General features: G+C 38.1%; 1 protein-coding gene across 1 annotated transcript in view; it reads left to right on the top strand.

Annotated features, from left to right (window-relative positions):
* The window catches only part of LOC109043253 (beta-galactosidase), a 41,169-nt gene extending 26,346 nt beyond the window's left edge, over positions 1–14,823 (top strand). Inside the window, exons 4-12 of the mRNA XM_072303541.1 lie at positions 160–223; positions 909–1,003; positions 2,040–2,223; positions 5,514–5,732; positions 8,222–8,337; positions 10,353–10,643; positions 11,307–11,447; positions 12,424–12,648; positions 13,870–14,823. Of these exons, the coding sequence (XP_072159642.1) occupies positions 160–223; positions 909–1,003; positions 2,040–2,223; positions 5,514–5,732; positions 8,222–8,337; positions 10,353–10,643; positions 11,307–11,447; positions 12,424–12,648; positions 13,870–14,061 (1,527 nt within the window). The 3' untranslated portion in view covers positions 14,062–14,823. The remainder of the gene's footprint in view (positions 1–159; positions 224–908; positions 1,004–2,039; positions 2,224–5,513; positions 5,733–8,221; positions 8,338–10,352; positions 10,644–11,306; positions 11,448–12,423; positions 12,649–13,869) is intronic.
* Positions 14,824–16,128: the final 1,305 nt, after the last annotated feature.

Below are 16,128 nucleotides of genomic sequence, written 5' to 3'. Positions count from 1 at the left end.
ACTAGTCGACTTTAGGACTGATGAGATTTGCGTTGACTATAGCAAAAAGAGAAAGCGTTACAGATCGAGATTGGAGATTTTCTTGGTTTCCCTTCTCTCCAAGAAAGGTTTTCAGTACCGCATCATTTTGAAATTATCGTGTATTCAATGTCCTCCTAGGGTGGTCTTCCGGCATGGATGTTGACTGGGAATCCAGACATGCAGCTTCGTACCGTGGACCCCCGTGAGTATAAGAAAATTATCAGCACCTGTTATAATATGATCTGTCAATAAATAAAACAGTTTGATGAGGTCTTTACGTAAAAAAATAGATAAATAAATAAATAAATGGATAGATAGATAAATAAAAATATAGGGATAAATAAATGGCTAAATAAATAAATACGAATGAGAGGAAGAGAGGACAAAAAAAAATTGCTTTTCACCCCAAAAGTAGCTCTCACAAACGAGAAGATGCAATTTTATCACAATTTTTTTTCCTTTTTCTTGCGAGAATGTTGCCCCTCTTAGTAAAGAATATGGCTAAAAAGCGACACTACGTATCTCAATTGCGGTATTTTCGAATCTCTGCTCCTCGTTCATTTAATTGTTCGAGGAGAGGCAAGTAAATTTTATAGCATGAAATTTATACAGAAAATTCTGACGAAAAAAAAATGACAAAGACGAAAAATCAAGAAGTTTCTTGAGAAATTACGTTGACTAGTTTTCGGAGGAAAAAATAAAGTATGACTGAAAGTCTACAATGTCGCAAACGGAGATACGTGGTTTCGCGATGAAGGCATCATTTTTTTTTTTTTTTTTGAACAATGCATTTTTCAAATGTAAGGTTGCATTTTAGGTCATTTGATTCGGTTTTTCATTTTGGTGATTAGATCTCATTCTTATACCTGCTATTTTCTTCTGCACAGCTTTTCTGAGTTTCGTAGACAGGTGGTTCCGGGTTCTATTTGAGAAAATTACACCTTTACTCTACGGCAAAGGCGGCCCTATTTTCATGGTCCAGGTAACTTCTGCTTACTCACAATGTGTAAACAAAATTTGTGACGATTTGAAACTCCATAGTCGCACTTTTTATATCGTCTTTATTTGTCAACGAACACACGGTCTCTTCCTTCACACACTGTGCCAAGAGTACACCCTGTTTTTAAGACATTTTTAAATAAGTTTGTTTGGTTTTTCTTTGTGATCGACCATAAAAAGAGAACCGTGGTAAAAAAAAAAAAAAAAAAAAAAAAAAAAAAAAAAAAAAACATTAAAAATATCGATTTCAGGTGCGTCAAGCTGCTCCATCAAGATTCGATTGTTTTACATACATACATTTAAATGGAGAAAAAACACTGTTGCCAACTTTCAATAATCGCCACTGGTTTCATATTTTCAATTCAAAGTAGATATTGGAAACAAATAGCCACTTTAAATGTCAATCTACCAGTCGACTTAAATCAATCGACTAAAGTTTTCCTAGAAAATTACGGTCCCTCTCCCCACGAGCAGTCGTATGCATTCTCATTTTTTGCGAGAGGGTGAAAAGAGAGATGTGAAAAGTAATCTTGAAAATTTCCCGAAAATTAAATTTTCTATCGTTACGTATGGACAATATTTCTATAATACATTCATTGAAAATCCATTTTACTCGAATATTCTCTTATCATGTGACCAGAGTAGATTAGCATGTTGGCAACACTGTTAATACTCCATTTACGTAAATCCAATAAAAATATCGATTTTAGGCAACTTGCCTCACCAAGAATTCAGCGGCGTTGCGTGCTTTGCGATGAATAGATTGCAACTTAAACCTGTGGAAAAGGATCGATAGACGGGATGTTCGCAACGAGCGCCTAATAATCGATTCTTTACCACAGCTTCAAATGAGGAAATATCGATAATCGATCATTCACGCCTCGCCACTGCAAGAATCGATTATTTTACATACATTTAAATGGAGGAAAAATAGCGTTGTCAGCTTGAAAAATTCCCACTGCATGTGAACCGTGTGTTTTTTGGCGAAAGTCTAAAAGTTCCAACATCTAATTTAACAGGTCGAGAATGAGTACGGAAATTATTTCCAATGCGACCAGGGATATTTACGATGGTTGTCGGAGAAGATGTCGAGTTATGTGGGTAAAAATGCTGTCTTGTACACGACGGATCAAGCGAGTGACAGCGCCTTCAAGTGCGGCCCCGCTCCAGGCGCCCTGGCCACAGTCGATTTCGGCGCCGGAAGTAAGTTCGATTCTCGATATTTCCCCAATTTGATGCTATGATAAAGAATCGATTATTAAAGTGTTTGGTGCTATCACCCTGTTCATCGATCATTTTCCGCAGGTTTAAATGGCAGATCAATCGATATATCGCAATGTACGCCTCGCCTTTGATTCTTAACCTACCAGTTAATCAAGATTCAAACCATTCTTCATGGTTGTAAAACGATTGGAATAAGCAGGTTGCCGCGATCAACTCGGAGCTGTAGAATTGGTCGAAATTTAATCAAAACTTTCAGGGCCATATTTACCTACTTGCCGCCCATGGGCCGCTGGTATTTTGCCGCCCATACGCCATCTTGGATTTTTAAATTTTAAAATTTTGAATGAAAATTCAACCTCTACGTGAAAAATATCCATTACCACCAAGTCTCACAAAAATGAACCAAACAGGTGCCGAGATAGCATTTTAGATCACATCCACCATCTTGAATTTTTGAATAATGAAAATCTGAGTTGAAATTTAGGTTTTCCGTCTAGAAATGCCACCTGGCACCGAGTTTTAAAGAAATCGAGCGAACAGGAGTCGCATATCGTACGATAAACGCTACCAGTCAATTTGCCTACGTTAGTGCGCCTTCAATTTCGTCTGATACTGTGCAATACTTCCGAGGTGGAATAGTTGCTCGGAGCGCCTTCAAGAGTATTCCCTCGACTTGATGCCAGAAGATCACGATTGCCGCCGTCAACACACTCCTGGACGTTTCTTGAAACTCCGTACAAGGTGGTATTTTTTGACGGAAACCTTGAATTCCAATTCAAATGTTCATAATTTAAAAATCCATTATACTGGATGCGGCCTAAAATGCTATCTCAGATCCTGCTTGATTCATTTTTGTGAGACTTGGTGGCAGTGGATGTCTTTCACGTAGAGGTCGAATTTTCAGTCAAAGTTTTGAATTTCAAAGCTCCAAGATGGCAGAAGTGGCTTAGAGTGCTATCTTGGCACCTTCAAAATTATAAAAAATTGTTAGGTAGCTGTCTTAAAAAGGAATCGTCATCAAAAATCTCGGAAAACAATTGAACTTTTGAATGACAGTCAAAAAGTAAAAGTATTTCATTCTCTATGAAATATTTTAATGAAACGTCATTATGAGCCGTAAATTCTTAACAATTTCCAAAAATCGCCACACATTTTTTGGCTTAAAATCATCAATTTTAGTCTGAAGTAATCATTGCAATTTTGAAATCGTCGCTTACTTTCTTACTCCCGGCGTTTAAGTCTCCAGAGATGTACATAATGACACTAATTCTGCTACACGCATAGGCGGACATGCTTGAACTTAAAAAATAAAAAAAGATCTTCTTTAAAATTAGTTTGAAAACAAATGTAAAACCTAAAAAATAATTTTGTATGAAGATTAAAACAAAATTTTAGTTTAAAGTTTACTAAATAAAATTACAATTTTTGAAAACATTTGTTATATTTATTCTCTCAAAAAAATAATTAGACCCGATTCAAAGACAAAACAGAAAATTAAATGAAAATAAATAAAAAAAAAAAAAAAAAACATGTGAAAGTGAAAAGTGTACAGGAAAAATAAGGGGCTGCAAAGCAGCCCCATAAGCCCCTAGTCTATTCTAATAATGATTTCGCAGGGGACTGATTTTAAAATCAATAAACATAGCGATAGACAAAGTAGACATAGGGGGTATGGAGCGATCATTTTGATCGAAACGGGTGGTTGCTACAGACTATGGGGAGAAATGATGGACTGACTAGCCCCTTCTCATTCGTTTTGAAACATCAATTAAAACCATCAAATGAACGTGCCAGCGGGGGAGGAGTGACACGTTTACTGGTGTTGAACACATTTTTTGGGAAAGCCCTGTCAACACTACTAGCAAAAGTTCACGGAACTTTGCGCGAAAATTAAGTTTCGTAAACCTATCTCTGTGTGGACAAGGCCTTCCATTCATAAGAAATGAACGAAAAAATCATGAAACAATGAACATAAATGTGGTTCAATGATTTTAACTTCCGCCGCCGCGCCTCGCAGACCGCACTGTGTTTGATGCAATGCGTGAAGTATTCACGCAGTCTTGAAGGCGCTATGTATCTCACGCTGATCGCACTGTGTTTGCCGCAATGCGTGAAGTGTTCGCGCATTCTTGTAGGCGCTATCCGTTTCACGCTGTCCGCAATGACCGCACTGTGTTTGATGCAATGCGTGAAGTTTTCAAACAGTCTTGTAGGCGCTAATATGTGTTACATGCCGATCGCGCCGCGCCGAGGGCTTCTCCTTTTCATCTCAAGTCCTCGTCATCATTTCTCTCTAGGTATGTCGCGCCGTTCCAGGCCAAATTGCGTGTTTGGTTTCTCTCTTTTTGAAAATTGACGTCTATTCTCCAGAAAAAGACGGTTTCTTCCCAAAACAGCGGGTAGCGGAGCTTAGGGACCATGAAATTCAGAGTCTTCGGGATCGATTACCTGGAAAACCGTCTTTTTCTGGAGAATCCAAAGCGCGACATGTCGATGAATACTGAACGTAGTGAGTCGCAGGAGTTTCTGTTTGGGCAGATCTTATTATTTTTAACTGAACTACAAGGATCCAGCATCAAAACAAGTTGCTGAGACCAACGCAACTGACCAATTGGTTGGCGTCATATCTCGGTTAATATTGTGCGAAGGAAGTTGCTGTTTGCACTGAAAAAAAATTCTCGGCGTTTTTACCAAGGTCCGTTGGTACCTTTACCATCTCACTTGTTTTACCAATTATTGGTAATTTTACTAAGACAGACTGATAAGCTTACCTAAAAACCGGTATTTTTACTGTTTTTTCAGGTAAGAATACCACTTTTATTGGTAATCAATTCCCGGTAACTTATTTGCCATTTTATCTCGGTAATTCTACCACAGTCGATAAAGAAATTGGCGTTTTTACCAAGATCTAGTAAAATTACCGAGAAAGTTCAATAATTTTACCGAGATTTATCGGTAAAATTACCAATTCCATAAATGGAATTTTACCAAGAAAAAACTGGGATCAAACAGAACCCTGAATTATTGGTAATTTTACCCTTTTTCTTAGTAAATACACCGAGATTTTTTTTTTCAGTGTGGGCAGATCATTATTTTAGCTAATACAAGAATCTAGCATCGAAACAGAGTTCTGAGACCAGCTCAACTGACTCATTGGCTGCGTCTCTCGTGTATGATAGACTCATTCGTGACCTTTCTTTTTCATCGTCTATTTGAATTTGCGTCCTCCTGATGTGCAACCTTTAACCTTCTACATCGACTCTCCGCAGATGACGTAGATGCTCTCTTCGACTTCATGAGCTACCGAAACAAAGGAGGACCGATGGTCAACTCGGAATTCTACTCGGGGTGGTTGACGCACTGGACAGAAAATTTCGGTGGGGTGGCGACAGGAGCAGTCGTGGAAACTATGATAGACATCCTGAAACGGAACGCGTCGTTCAGTATTTACATGATTCACGGCGGCACCAACTTCGGGTTCACATCAGGTTCGAACCCCCAGGAAACTTTACTCGAAGGGAAAGGAACATTGGCGGACCCAACAAATGGAACACTAGACAAGGTACGAATTTCAGCTCTCTGATAAATGTTTCCTAACTGAAATTTTTCGTAGAACACGATGCGTACAACGAAAATTACCGAAATCAACTCCTTCTGAGGATGATTAATTATTCTTGTTGGGTGAATTCAAGTCACCCGCTCACGAAAACTCATGGCTCTACGTGATTCACATCGCGCGCTAAACGTTTATCATGACAGTCTCTGCGATATAAAAATCTGGCAACCTCAATCTTGACGCTTTGGCTCAGCTATGGCAAATTGCTAATAGTTTGAACAACACAAGGTAGGAAATGAACATTCCTCGATTGAGAAGATTGCTGAAATCGTTGTAGTGCGCGATTTGACTCACGTTAAGCTTTGAGTTTCTTGGGAGCGGGCAGTTCAAATTCCTTGTAACCTATGTGAAATAAAAACGTAAATATCCTCGTTAGAAGTTGGCTTCAGTCATTTCCGTTGCGCGAATCGTGCTCTGCGTGAAATTCTGGTTAAGAAACATGTATTAGAATCCTTTAATTCGTACCTTGTCTAGTGGTCCATTGGCAACATTGTTTTCTCCATTTAAACCTATGGAAATGTATCGATTCTTGGAGAGGCCATGTGCTCCGACAAGAATCGATCTTTTAACATAGGTTTAAATGGAGGGAGTCAAGTGTTGCCAAATTGCTAGATCCGCCTTTGGAAAGGAACGCCGCTTCCCTCTTTATACTTACATGAAATATAATAAATACATAATTGAAAAAAAAAAAATCTATGTCTTAAAAACAGAATTAGGGTGTGAAAGTAGTTGGATGGATTTCAGAATCAGGGTGACTGCCTGATCTATATTACAGAAATTCTAGATAAATAGATGGTCTTACCAAAAAAAAAAAAAAAAAAACCAGAAAACCAAATTATACATCGGTTGCTAATAATGTGGAAATCCACATATCTCGAATGCGGTTGACAAAATCTCTGCTCCTATGTTATTTTTTCGAAAAGAAACAAGACGACTATATAACTTGTTTCTGGAAAATATTCTGATGAAAAAAAAGAGAAATCAAGGAAGTTTTCAAGAAATTAAGTTGACTATACGAAATTGACGTCTATCACCACTGTATTTCGTACTAATAGTTAGACTACATTTTGCAATAAGGAACTACAATTTCTGGCTTAGTTTGAAAACAACATATGTACCATTAGTTTCCCGATACCTACTGCAGTAAGGGAAAACGCCGTATGAGCCTTCAGACGTAGGCAAATTTCCCACGATAAAATAAATATTCTGATGAAAAAAAAGAGAAATCAAGGAAGTTTTCAAGAAATTAAGTTGACTATACGAAATTGACGTCTATCACCACTGTATTTCGTACTAATAGTTAGACTACATTTTGCAATAAGGAACTACAATTTCTGGCTTAGTTTGAAAACAACATATGTACCATTAGTTTCCCGATACCTACTGCAGTAAGGGAAAACGCCGTATGAGCCTTCAGACGTAGGCAAATTTCCCACGATAAAATACGAGTTACTTATCTGGATTACGTGAGACTATTTTCTTCCTAATTGAATATTGTCGAGGAATCGATCCAAAGCATCTGAAAATTTAAAAAAAAATAGTCATAACTTTCTTGAGAAATACATGATTTATCGGGAACAAATTGGCAATGTCCGAATGTTCTTACGGCGATTTTTCTTGGCATTGCAGTATAGACATAAGTATTTTTCCGGATGAGCTAGAAATTGTGTTTCCTAATATTGCAAAATGTATCCAATTTCCAATTTGTGGTCCAATTGGACCACATTTTGCAATTTGGAACTGTGAACTCTAGGCCGGTTTAAAAACGACGTATGTGCCATTAGTTTCCCTATGCACATAAGTGTTTTTCCAGAAGAGCCAGAATTTATAGGTCTAAATTGCAAAATTCAGTCCGATTCTTCTTCCTCAGTTTTATCAATCACGGGCGTGGGGCCGTGGGTGCGAGTTGCACGATATACTGCCGTGCCAAGGAAGAACGTCGTATGCGCCTTCAGGCGTTGACATGTTGCCTTCAATGAAACAATAATTTACGGGGAAAATTATGAGTGATATTCTTCCGCTATTGCTCAGGCAATTTTGTTGACAATTTAATCTAAAACATGAAGAATTTTAAAGGAACAATTTTCATAACATTCCGCAATAAAGGACATTTTATTGAAAGAATTTTGGCAACTCTCGAACGTTCATACGGCGTTTTTCCTTAGCACGGCAGTATACTATATCGCCGTGGACGATGAAGTAAATCATAGTCTTAGTTGACAATATTCCCGTTGATAGTGGATCAACGCACACAGTGGACGCAGTGGATCGGACATTTAAATGAGGCCGATGATTTCTTGTTAACGTGTATAGAATTCTGCCACCATTTTTTATGAGCGAAAAAAATTATTATGATTCTAGGTGCAAACGGTCTTCCATATAAACCTGATATAACATCCTATGACTATGATGCGCCAATTGACGAGGCAGGAGATCTTACGACAAAATATTTTGCGATACGAAGTGCCCTCAAAAAAGTAAGTGAGATTTTCTGCTGTGGCAATAAACGTACAAACACACACCAAAAGTCATGAACAGATATTAGTGCGATGAATTCTTTCCATTTCAAAACTTGAAAATAAAAATTAAAAAAAATATATTTATAAATACTGAAATACGATTGGGATTGAAAAGTGAAGACCTGGGGCTGATTATTTTACAGTCATCGAGATGGAAAGATTGATTCCAAACCCAGATTTAAATCAACTAATCACAGCATCACTGAGATTGATTGGTTTTCCTTCTTTCCAGTGAACAGGCACTTGCGAAACAATTTAATTAATTTTTGCGCCGATTTCCTCGTTTTACGGACGAAGTAACGTAACTTTATTCCAAGGTTGCAAAATTGACTAAAAAATTCAAATTTTTAAATGAATGAACCAGTGCAATTTCACCACAATTTTTTCTGATTTCTGCATGGAATCAAAGGAAAAATCAGTGAAATTATTAGTTAGAAATGCCCATGATTCTCCTAATTAAAACGACATTTGCGAATGGAAATTCGGCAACATTGAAATATACTTACGTTCTTTCGTGAGGGAAACGACAATTTCTCACATTTCACGTTAAGAAGAGAGAGAGAGAGAGGGCTGGAGGAGATGAGTGTCGTTGCTAATCGTGAGAACAGTCCAGCTTCACAATCTCTCAGGGGAATTTCGATTGAAATTGCTTGGCATTTTGCAATTGAAAAGCAACTGCCCCAATTATCGCCGGGGAAAAAAATCTAGTATAGAGCAAGGATAAGTTAATTTTGCACTAATGTGATAGGCGTTTTGGACAGGATATAATTTATGGATATAAGGCACAGCTAAATCATTGAGTACATGGAGTCGTAATATAATGAAGTGAGCTGGGGTCATGTTCTAGTCGACGAGTTCCGAGCCCGGTGTGCGCCGAAATTCGGTCACCTTTTCGATCCAAAATGGCAACGTATAATACGTGATAATTCATAACCTCTTTGTCTACGGATGACCTGCTATCGCCGGCCGGGTACCATAGAGTACATAGAGTCGTAATGTAAGTGGGTGAGCTGGCGCCACTTTTAAGCTTTTTCCAGGTCCCGAATTCCGAGACTCCTGTGTGACGCCGGGTCACTTTTTCGATACATAATCGATAGTTTGCGATACACGGGTACCCGGCCATCCGATGTAAACAAAGAAGATAGGAATCACCACATATTCCACATCGCCATTTTGGATCGAACATGTATCAAAAAAGTGACCCGAACTCGGCGCACACCGGGCTCGGAACTCGTCGAGCAGAACATGGCACCAGCTCTCCCATTTACATTACGACTCTATGTACTCTACGCCGGGTACCCGTGTATCGAACGAAATATGTCTCGAAATGGTGACCCGGCGCCGCTCAGGGGTCATGGAAATCGGAATTCGGTGACTGGAAAATGCTTAAAAGTGGCGCCAGCTCCTCCACTTTTATTACGACTCTACGTACTCTATGAACTAATGCAATCTTAAAGAGTTACATTCAATATCTTACTCTAAAATTGTAATAGGGTAACGGGTAACGCACAACGCCTGAAGCGCTTCGAGAGACCGGACCACATAGCGGTCGGGGGGCATAGCCCCCTAGTTCACGAAAAGCCTTGCAATACTTTTAACATACCATCAAACTTCGCTGGTTTCCTTTCGATTTCTTCTCCCCATTATATAAACGATGGAATGACATTTTAACGATGAAACTCTCAAACCACGTGTCTCGATTTGTGACGTTGCAGACTTCTGTCATAGATTCATTTTTCAGTAAAAATCTACTTACTAAGAATCCTTCAAAACTGCCGTGATATTTTTTCGTTTTCTGAGGAAAATTCCGTGGAGACTTCGAGGGATGATATTGATTTATCCTCATTCAAAAAAATAAAATTGGAGCGGAAATTTTATGACATCGCAAAGGAGATGCGTGGTTTGGGAGTTCCGCCGTAGATTTGGAATGTTTTTTTCATTCTCCTTAATTCTCTTCATTTGTTGATTGTTAGTACAAAGATTCTTACAACTTGGACTTCGATTACGCGAAGGAAAAGACGCCGATGGATTACCCGAAAAAAGCTTATGGTTCCGTCAAACTTTCCGCTGTTGTGTCAATTTTTAACGCACCCGATATCTATGACGATGAGCCAGTTTACGAGAAAATCCCTCAGAGCTTTGAGACGTTGGAAATATATTCAGGTTATGTGCTCTATGAAACGTACATTCCAAAAAAATTCCCTGACTTCGCTTCTTTGTCGAATTTAAAAATTCGAGACAGAGCTATTGTTTATTTGGATGAGGTAAGCGTTCATTCTTACGTAAGACATTAGGTATAACTTCAGTTGTAGCGTGCAGAGGTTAGATTTAGGTAACACCGAACTCGATTTTTTTAGATCCTGTAAGGACATGTCTAAAAAAGTTGTATTTTATTTCTCTCTCTTTTGCCCTTGTTAACTCTAGCGAAAAACTACTCGTTAATGTCTTCAAAATTCTAAATTTTTTTGTAGGATTATAAGTAACTGGCTGACCCTAAAATATGCTAAAAAACAAAAAGAGGGTTAAAGGATTGCATAACCTGGGGGATCTCGAAAGTAAAGAGAAAAATCTCTGCAAGCACGCATTTAAAATATATCTTGTTAAAGGTTAAAATAAGTCTTAAAAATTTCAGTATCACACGTAATTTAAAAAATATCGCGGATTAAAGTTTTCCCGCAATGCATTTCCTACGTTTTCCCATAGAAAACTGAAATTTTCTGTACAATCAATCAGTTTCTCATTTTTTTATCAGTTTATTCTTGCAGATTTGAGGAGGACAGTACATATATTGGATTGAAAATAAAAGTATTGTTTTAACGACAATCATCTTTACACGTATGGTCTTATTCATTTCTTTTTTATTTTTCAATTGTTTCTACTTTTGCTATGTTGTCATAAGTTGTGATTAATTATTTTTTTAATTTCAGGAACAAAGAGCTATTTTTAATAGGTCATCCGAACATTATTCATTGACTCTTTTGCAAAAAGATAAAGGGAAAAAATTGAGCATTTTCATCGAAAATCAGGGATACATTAACTACGAAAAGCATATGCAAGGAGATTTTAAGGTAGGTGTAGATTATTATGCGTGTCAATATGGTTGCCATGCATATTCATTTCAACATCCTTTGAAACGTGTTGCATACTTCATCCCGCGTAAAAGTATATAAAAAATAAAACGATCGTATTGATAAAATTATTCAGATTATTTAAAAGTTTAAAAATGCAACTCTCAATTTGTTATCACATAACTCGAAGGAAGTGGTGGACGCTGAGTCGCAAATTTCTGGAGGCAAATACAATATTCAAATTTGAGGCATTGCGAGAATACATATTCGACGGTGAAACTACCAAACCACGTATCTCGTTTGCGGTGTTTAAAAATCTACGCTCACATTTTATTTTTTTGAAGGAGACCAAATCAATATTATTCCTTGAAATTTTCACGGAATTTTCTCCGCACAAAGAGGAAAAATTACAGAAATTTTCAAGGCTGGATGTTAAGTAGTTTTTCATTTAAAAAATAAAGTATGACAGGAAGTCTGCGACGTCGCAAACCGAGATACGTGGTTTGGTAGTTTCACCGTCGAATATTCTAGAAGAGGAGCATTATAACATACAGTTATTACATACAGGCCTTATACAATTCTAGTTAGGATACACGATAAATGTACTTTTACAGTGCTAAGTAACGAGATTTAACCTCATCAGTATGCATACTTATGCCTCAATATATTGACTTTCTTCTTCACTTGAAGAGCTATTCAGAATATTTTAATTCAATAGTTTCCAAAATCAAACATTTGAACAACACAGAATCAAAGAAGAGTACTGTCATATCTATACAACATGACTGCGTCTTCAGTTTTGGCTACCTCAATATTGAACTAATTGGATGCAAAATGCTTTTGGGATGCCTTAACTTGTAAGGTAGTCGATCTTTTTTAATACTTGTCCGAGAGAAACTGGAAAAAATATTCATCAAGTTGGGTTAGATTCCATCGGAGGTTCCCAGTTTTATATTTAAAAGTATTTTCCTTATAGGGTCTTCTTTCGATTCCTGCGATGGATGGGAGACCGCTTCTAGGATGGACCATGACCAAAATCAGTTTGTCAAACGTAAAACCACTCCACGACATGCTGACCACTCCTAACAGCTCGACGGTAAAACTGCCAGCTTTCTACATGGCAGAGTTTAAATTGCCCCAAGAGAACGGATCCTATTCTCAACCTGCAGATACATTCCTGGACCCAAGCGGATGGGGAAAAGTAAGTACTGCTATATACTTCACGAGGAAAAAAAGCAAAGGGGGAAAAGGAGAAATAAAAGGCTAAAATACAGCACTAAAAACCCAAGACGTTTCGACTCAAAACTGAGTCATTTTCAGTCGGAAAATAAATTAAAAATTAAAAAATATCGAAGAAAAAACTTGAGACTTACATGTTAATGGCCGAGATCTGGAGGTTGTTTTTCTCAAGTTTTTTCTTCGACATTTTTTAGTTTTTAATTGGACCGCGTTTAACAGAAAGGAACCAAGCCACATCAGCTATTGCCAAATTTAAGTAGGCAATTTAATTTTTTACGAGAGAACGTTTGTGCGGATTCCTTTGAAAATTTTGAGGAATTTGCTTCTCACTATCTAGATAATTCACTGAAATTCGCACAAAAATCCACACAACCGCTTTCATGTACAAAATTCAATTGCCCAGTTAAATTTGGCAACAGCTGATGTGGCTTGGTTCCTTTCTGTTTAACGCGATCCAATTTATATTCCGACTGAAAATGACTCAGTTTTGAGTCGAAACGTCTCGGGGTTTTAGTGTTTTAGCCTTTGTATTTTAGCCTTGTATCCCGTTTTTCCCCTTTCTTTTTCCTCCTGTTATCATTTCTCGGGCTGCACAAAAATTCGCACAACTATTTTCATGTAAAAAATTCAATTGCCCAATAAAATTTGGCAACAGCTGATGTGGCTTGGTTCCTTTCTGTTTAACGTGGTCCAATTGGACCTACTACATTTTGCGATTAGGAACCAAAGCTTGTGGCTCAGTTTAGAAACAACGTAAGCACCATTAGTTTCCCTTCCCTATACCTGAACATGAGTGTCTTTACGGGTGAGCCAGAAATCATAGATCCTAATTGCAAAATGTAGTCAAATGACCAAGCATTTCAGTTATTCTGCTAAATAAAAACGCCATATGAGCATTCGAATGTTGCCAAATTTCTCCTTTGAAAATATTCATTTTCGGAGAAATTCGTGGCTATATTTCCTGGAAATTTTCAGAATTTTTTGGTCAAATTACGAAAGAAATCCTGTGAAAAATCTGAAGAATATTCACAAATTTTCCAGAAAATTCGTGATTTGTCGAGGGAATTTGACAACGCCTGATGGCTCATTCGGCGTTCTTACTTAGCACAACAGTATTGACGATGAGCGTGAGTCAATAATATTTCCTTGTAGGAATACTAAAATTTGTGATATCATTTTTCAGGGCGTCGTGTTCGTGAATGGAAAGAACATGGGCCGTTATTGGCCCAGCGTTGGACCCCAAATAACGCTGTATATACCGGGCTGTTACTTGAAAGCTTACCCCGGAGTCAACAAATTGGTCATCTTGGAGGAAGAAAAAGTTCCTGAAACACTCGAGATGAAGTTCCAGGATATGCATAGATTAAGGGGGTAAGGGAGGCACATGTTGACCAATAGTAATTCAGTCAACTTTGATGCCCCTTTAATCAGGATCTACTGCGTATTTTTTTTAAAAAATGTTTTGGTTAGATTCCATAGAATCTTTGGATCGATTTAACACGAGGTTTTTTGGAACTTCGGTTCAACATTTCAAGAAAATTTTGACTTTGAGAACTCATAGCATTTTTGGAAATCAATTGATTTAAAACGAAAATAGCCCTTGGGAAAGTGAGGAGATAAATACCTAAAGCCAAACAAAAAAAAAGAAAAAGAAAAAGAAAAAGAAAAAAAGACCCAATAGATCCTGAGGAAAGGAACGGTTAATGTCAAAAAGCGTGGTTCACGGAAAATCAGAGTTTTACAAAATAGTAATAAAAACAACAACATGAGTACAGCTGTACAGTACCTAGACTTTCCCTCACTTTGAAATCCCCTCAAACCTGACCTAGCTATCAGGACTTTAAACGAATTGCTCATATTTGATTCGTGAGAGTATGCAAAACCAAAATTGCCAATAAACCGAAAATCTAAAAATCTTGACTTTTCTTCTTCCCTACCCTTTAAGTCAATCGATGCAATTCCATCATGCGAGAGCGTACCTATGAAAAGACGGCTGCACAAATGGAAGAGTGGAACGAAAATATTGAAATAAAGTTGTGTTTAAACGTAATTACAGTGAAATGTTTAAATTATAAAATGACAATATTTTTTAGATCATTTGGTCAATAAGTGCCGATTTTAAACAATCAACAAAATAAGTTCCACGTGTCAGAAAGATACGTAAAGATATATGCAGAAAAGGCGAAAAAATCTCTCATTTCCTTAGAGTTGAAGTATAGTAATTTCTAATTTGATCGTCTTTCGGTGATACAAAGGACAGCGCCTTTCATTAGTCTAGTTGAGAGAGAAACCAGGCACGCAATTTGGCCTGGAGCGGCGCGGCACAAAAAGCAATGATGACGAGGACTTGAGATGGAAAGGAGAAGCCCTCGGCGAGCCGGTCAGCATGAAACACATATTAGCGCCTACAAGACTCCATGAATACTTCTCGCATTGCGTCAAACGTAGAGCGGTCAGCAGCGGCCGGCGTGAAATGCATAGCGCCTACAAGACTGCATGAATACTTCACGCATTGCGTCAAAAACAGTGCGGTCAGCAGCGGCCGGCTCGAAACGCATAGCGCCTACAAGACTGTAGGGATACTTCACGCATTGCGCCAAACACAGAGCGGTTAGCGCGGTGGCGGAAATTAAAATCATTAATACACATTCATGTTTATTCTTTCATAATTTTTTCGTTCTTATCCTGGCCTCGAGTTGCACAAAATACACAACGCTCCGATGCAGTAGCAATAATTTCACCATCTATGTAATTGCAATGTTTTGCAATCTGTGCTACTTGGGTGAATGGCAATGGTTATAGCTGAGGCTTGGGGAAATTAATTAGATTTCGGTCTCTTGGCACTCATTAGCGCACTGAAAAAAGAAGTTGGGTCAAGTGGATCAAAAGTTCGGAATGCAATTTATCCTAAACTATTCCGTTTTCAAAATCATAATGACTCAACCCGGTTATCGGTGGTGTTGGAGATGTGGTAAAGAATCTATTATCATTTTCGCTGCGAACACCCTAATAATCGATCCTTTTCCATAGGTTTAAATGGTAGATCAATCGATATATCGCAAAGCACGCCACGCCACTGCTTGATATGAGCTTGTCCCTCAATGCAAAACCCGATCAAATTCATCATTTCATCCGCACCGTTCATCACCCGCGAAAATTCGATTAGAATTGTGTAATCAAAATTCTTTGAATCCAAAAGCGTTTCGGAATCATGCACGAAACAGCATCTCGCACGATAAGAAACCATGCGCGACCACTCGAACACTTGCGTCTGTCAATTCGCGCCAAATCGCTGCTGATCGTGTCTCTGGACCGTATCACACGCCCCTCCTTGCGCGATGAAAAATTCGACAATTTTCTCTCAATAGACGCAACGTAAAGAAAGTTGGATTCCCCTCAAAATCTGGCACCTCTACTTCGACGGGGGCCAAGATTATCAGTC

Source organism: Bemisia tabaci, chromosome 8 (assembly GCF_918797505.1).
Source record: "Bemisia tabaci chromosome 8, PGI_BMITA_v3".
Taxonomy (NCBI): Eukaryota; Metazoa; Arthropoda; class Insecta; order Hemiptera; family Aleyrodidae; genus Bemisia; species Bemisia tabaci.
The sequence above is the reverse complement of the archived record's forward strand: the minus strand, read 5'-3'. Positions and strand labels throughout refer to the sequence as shown.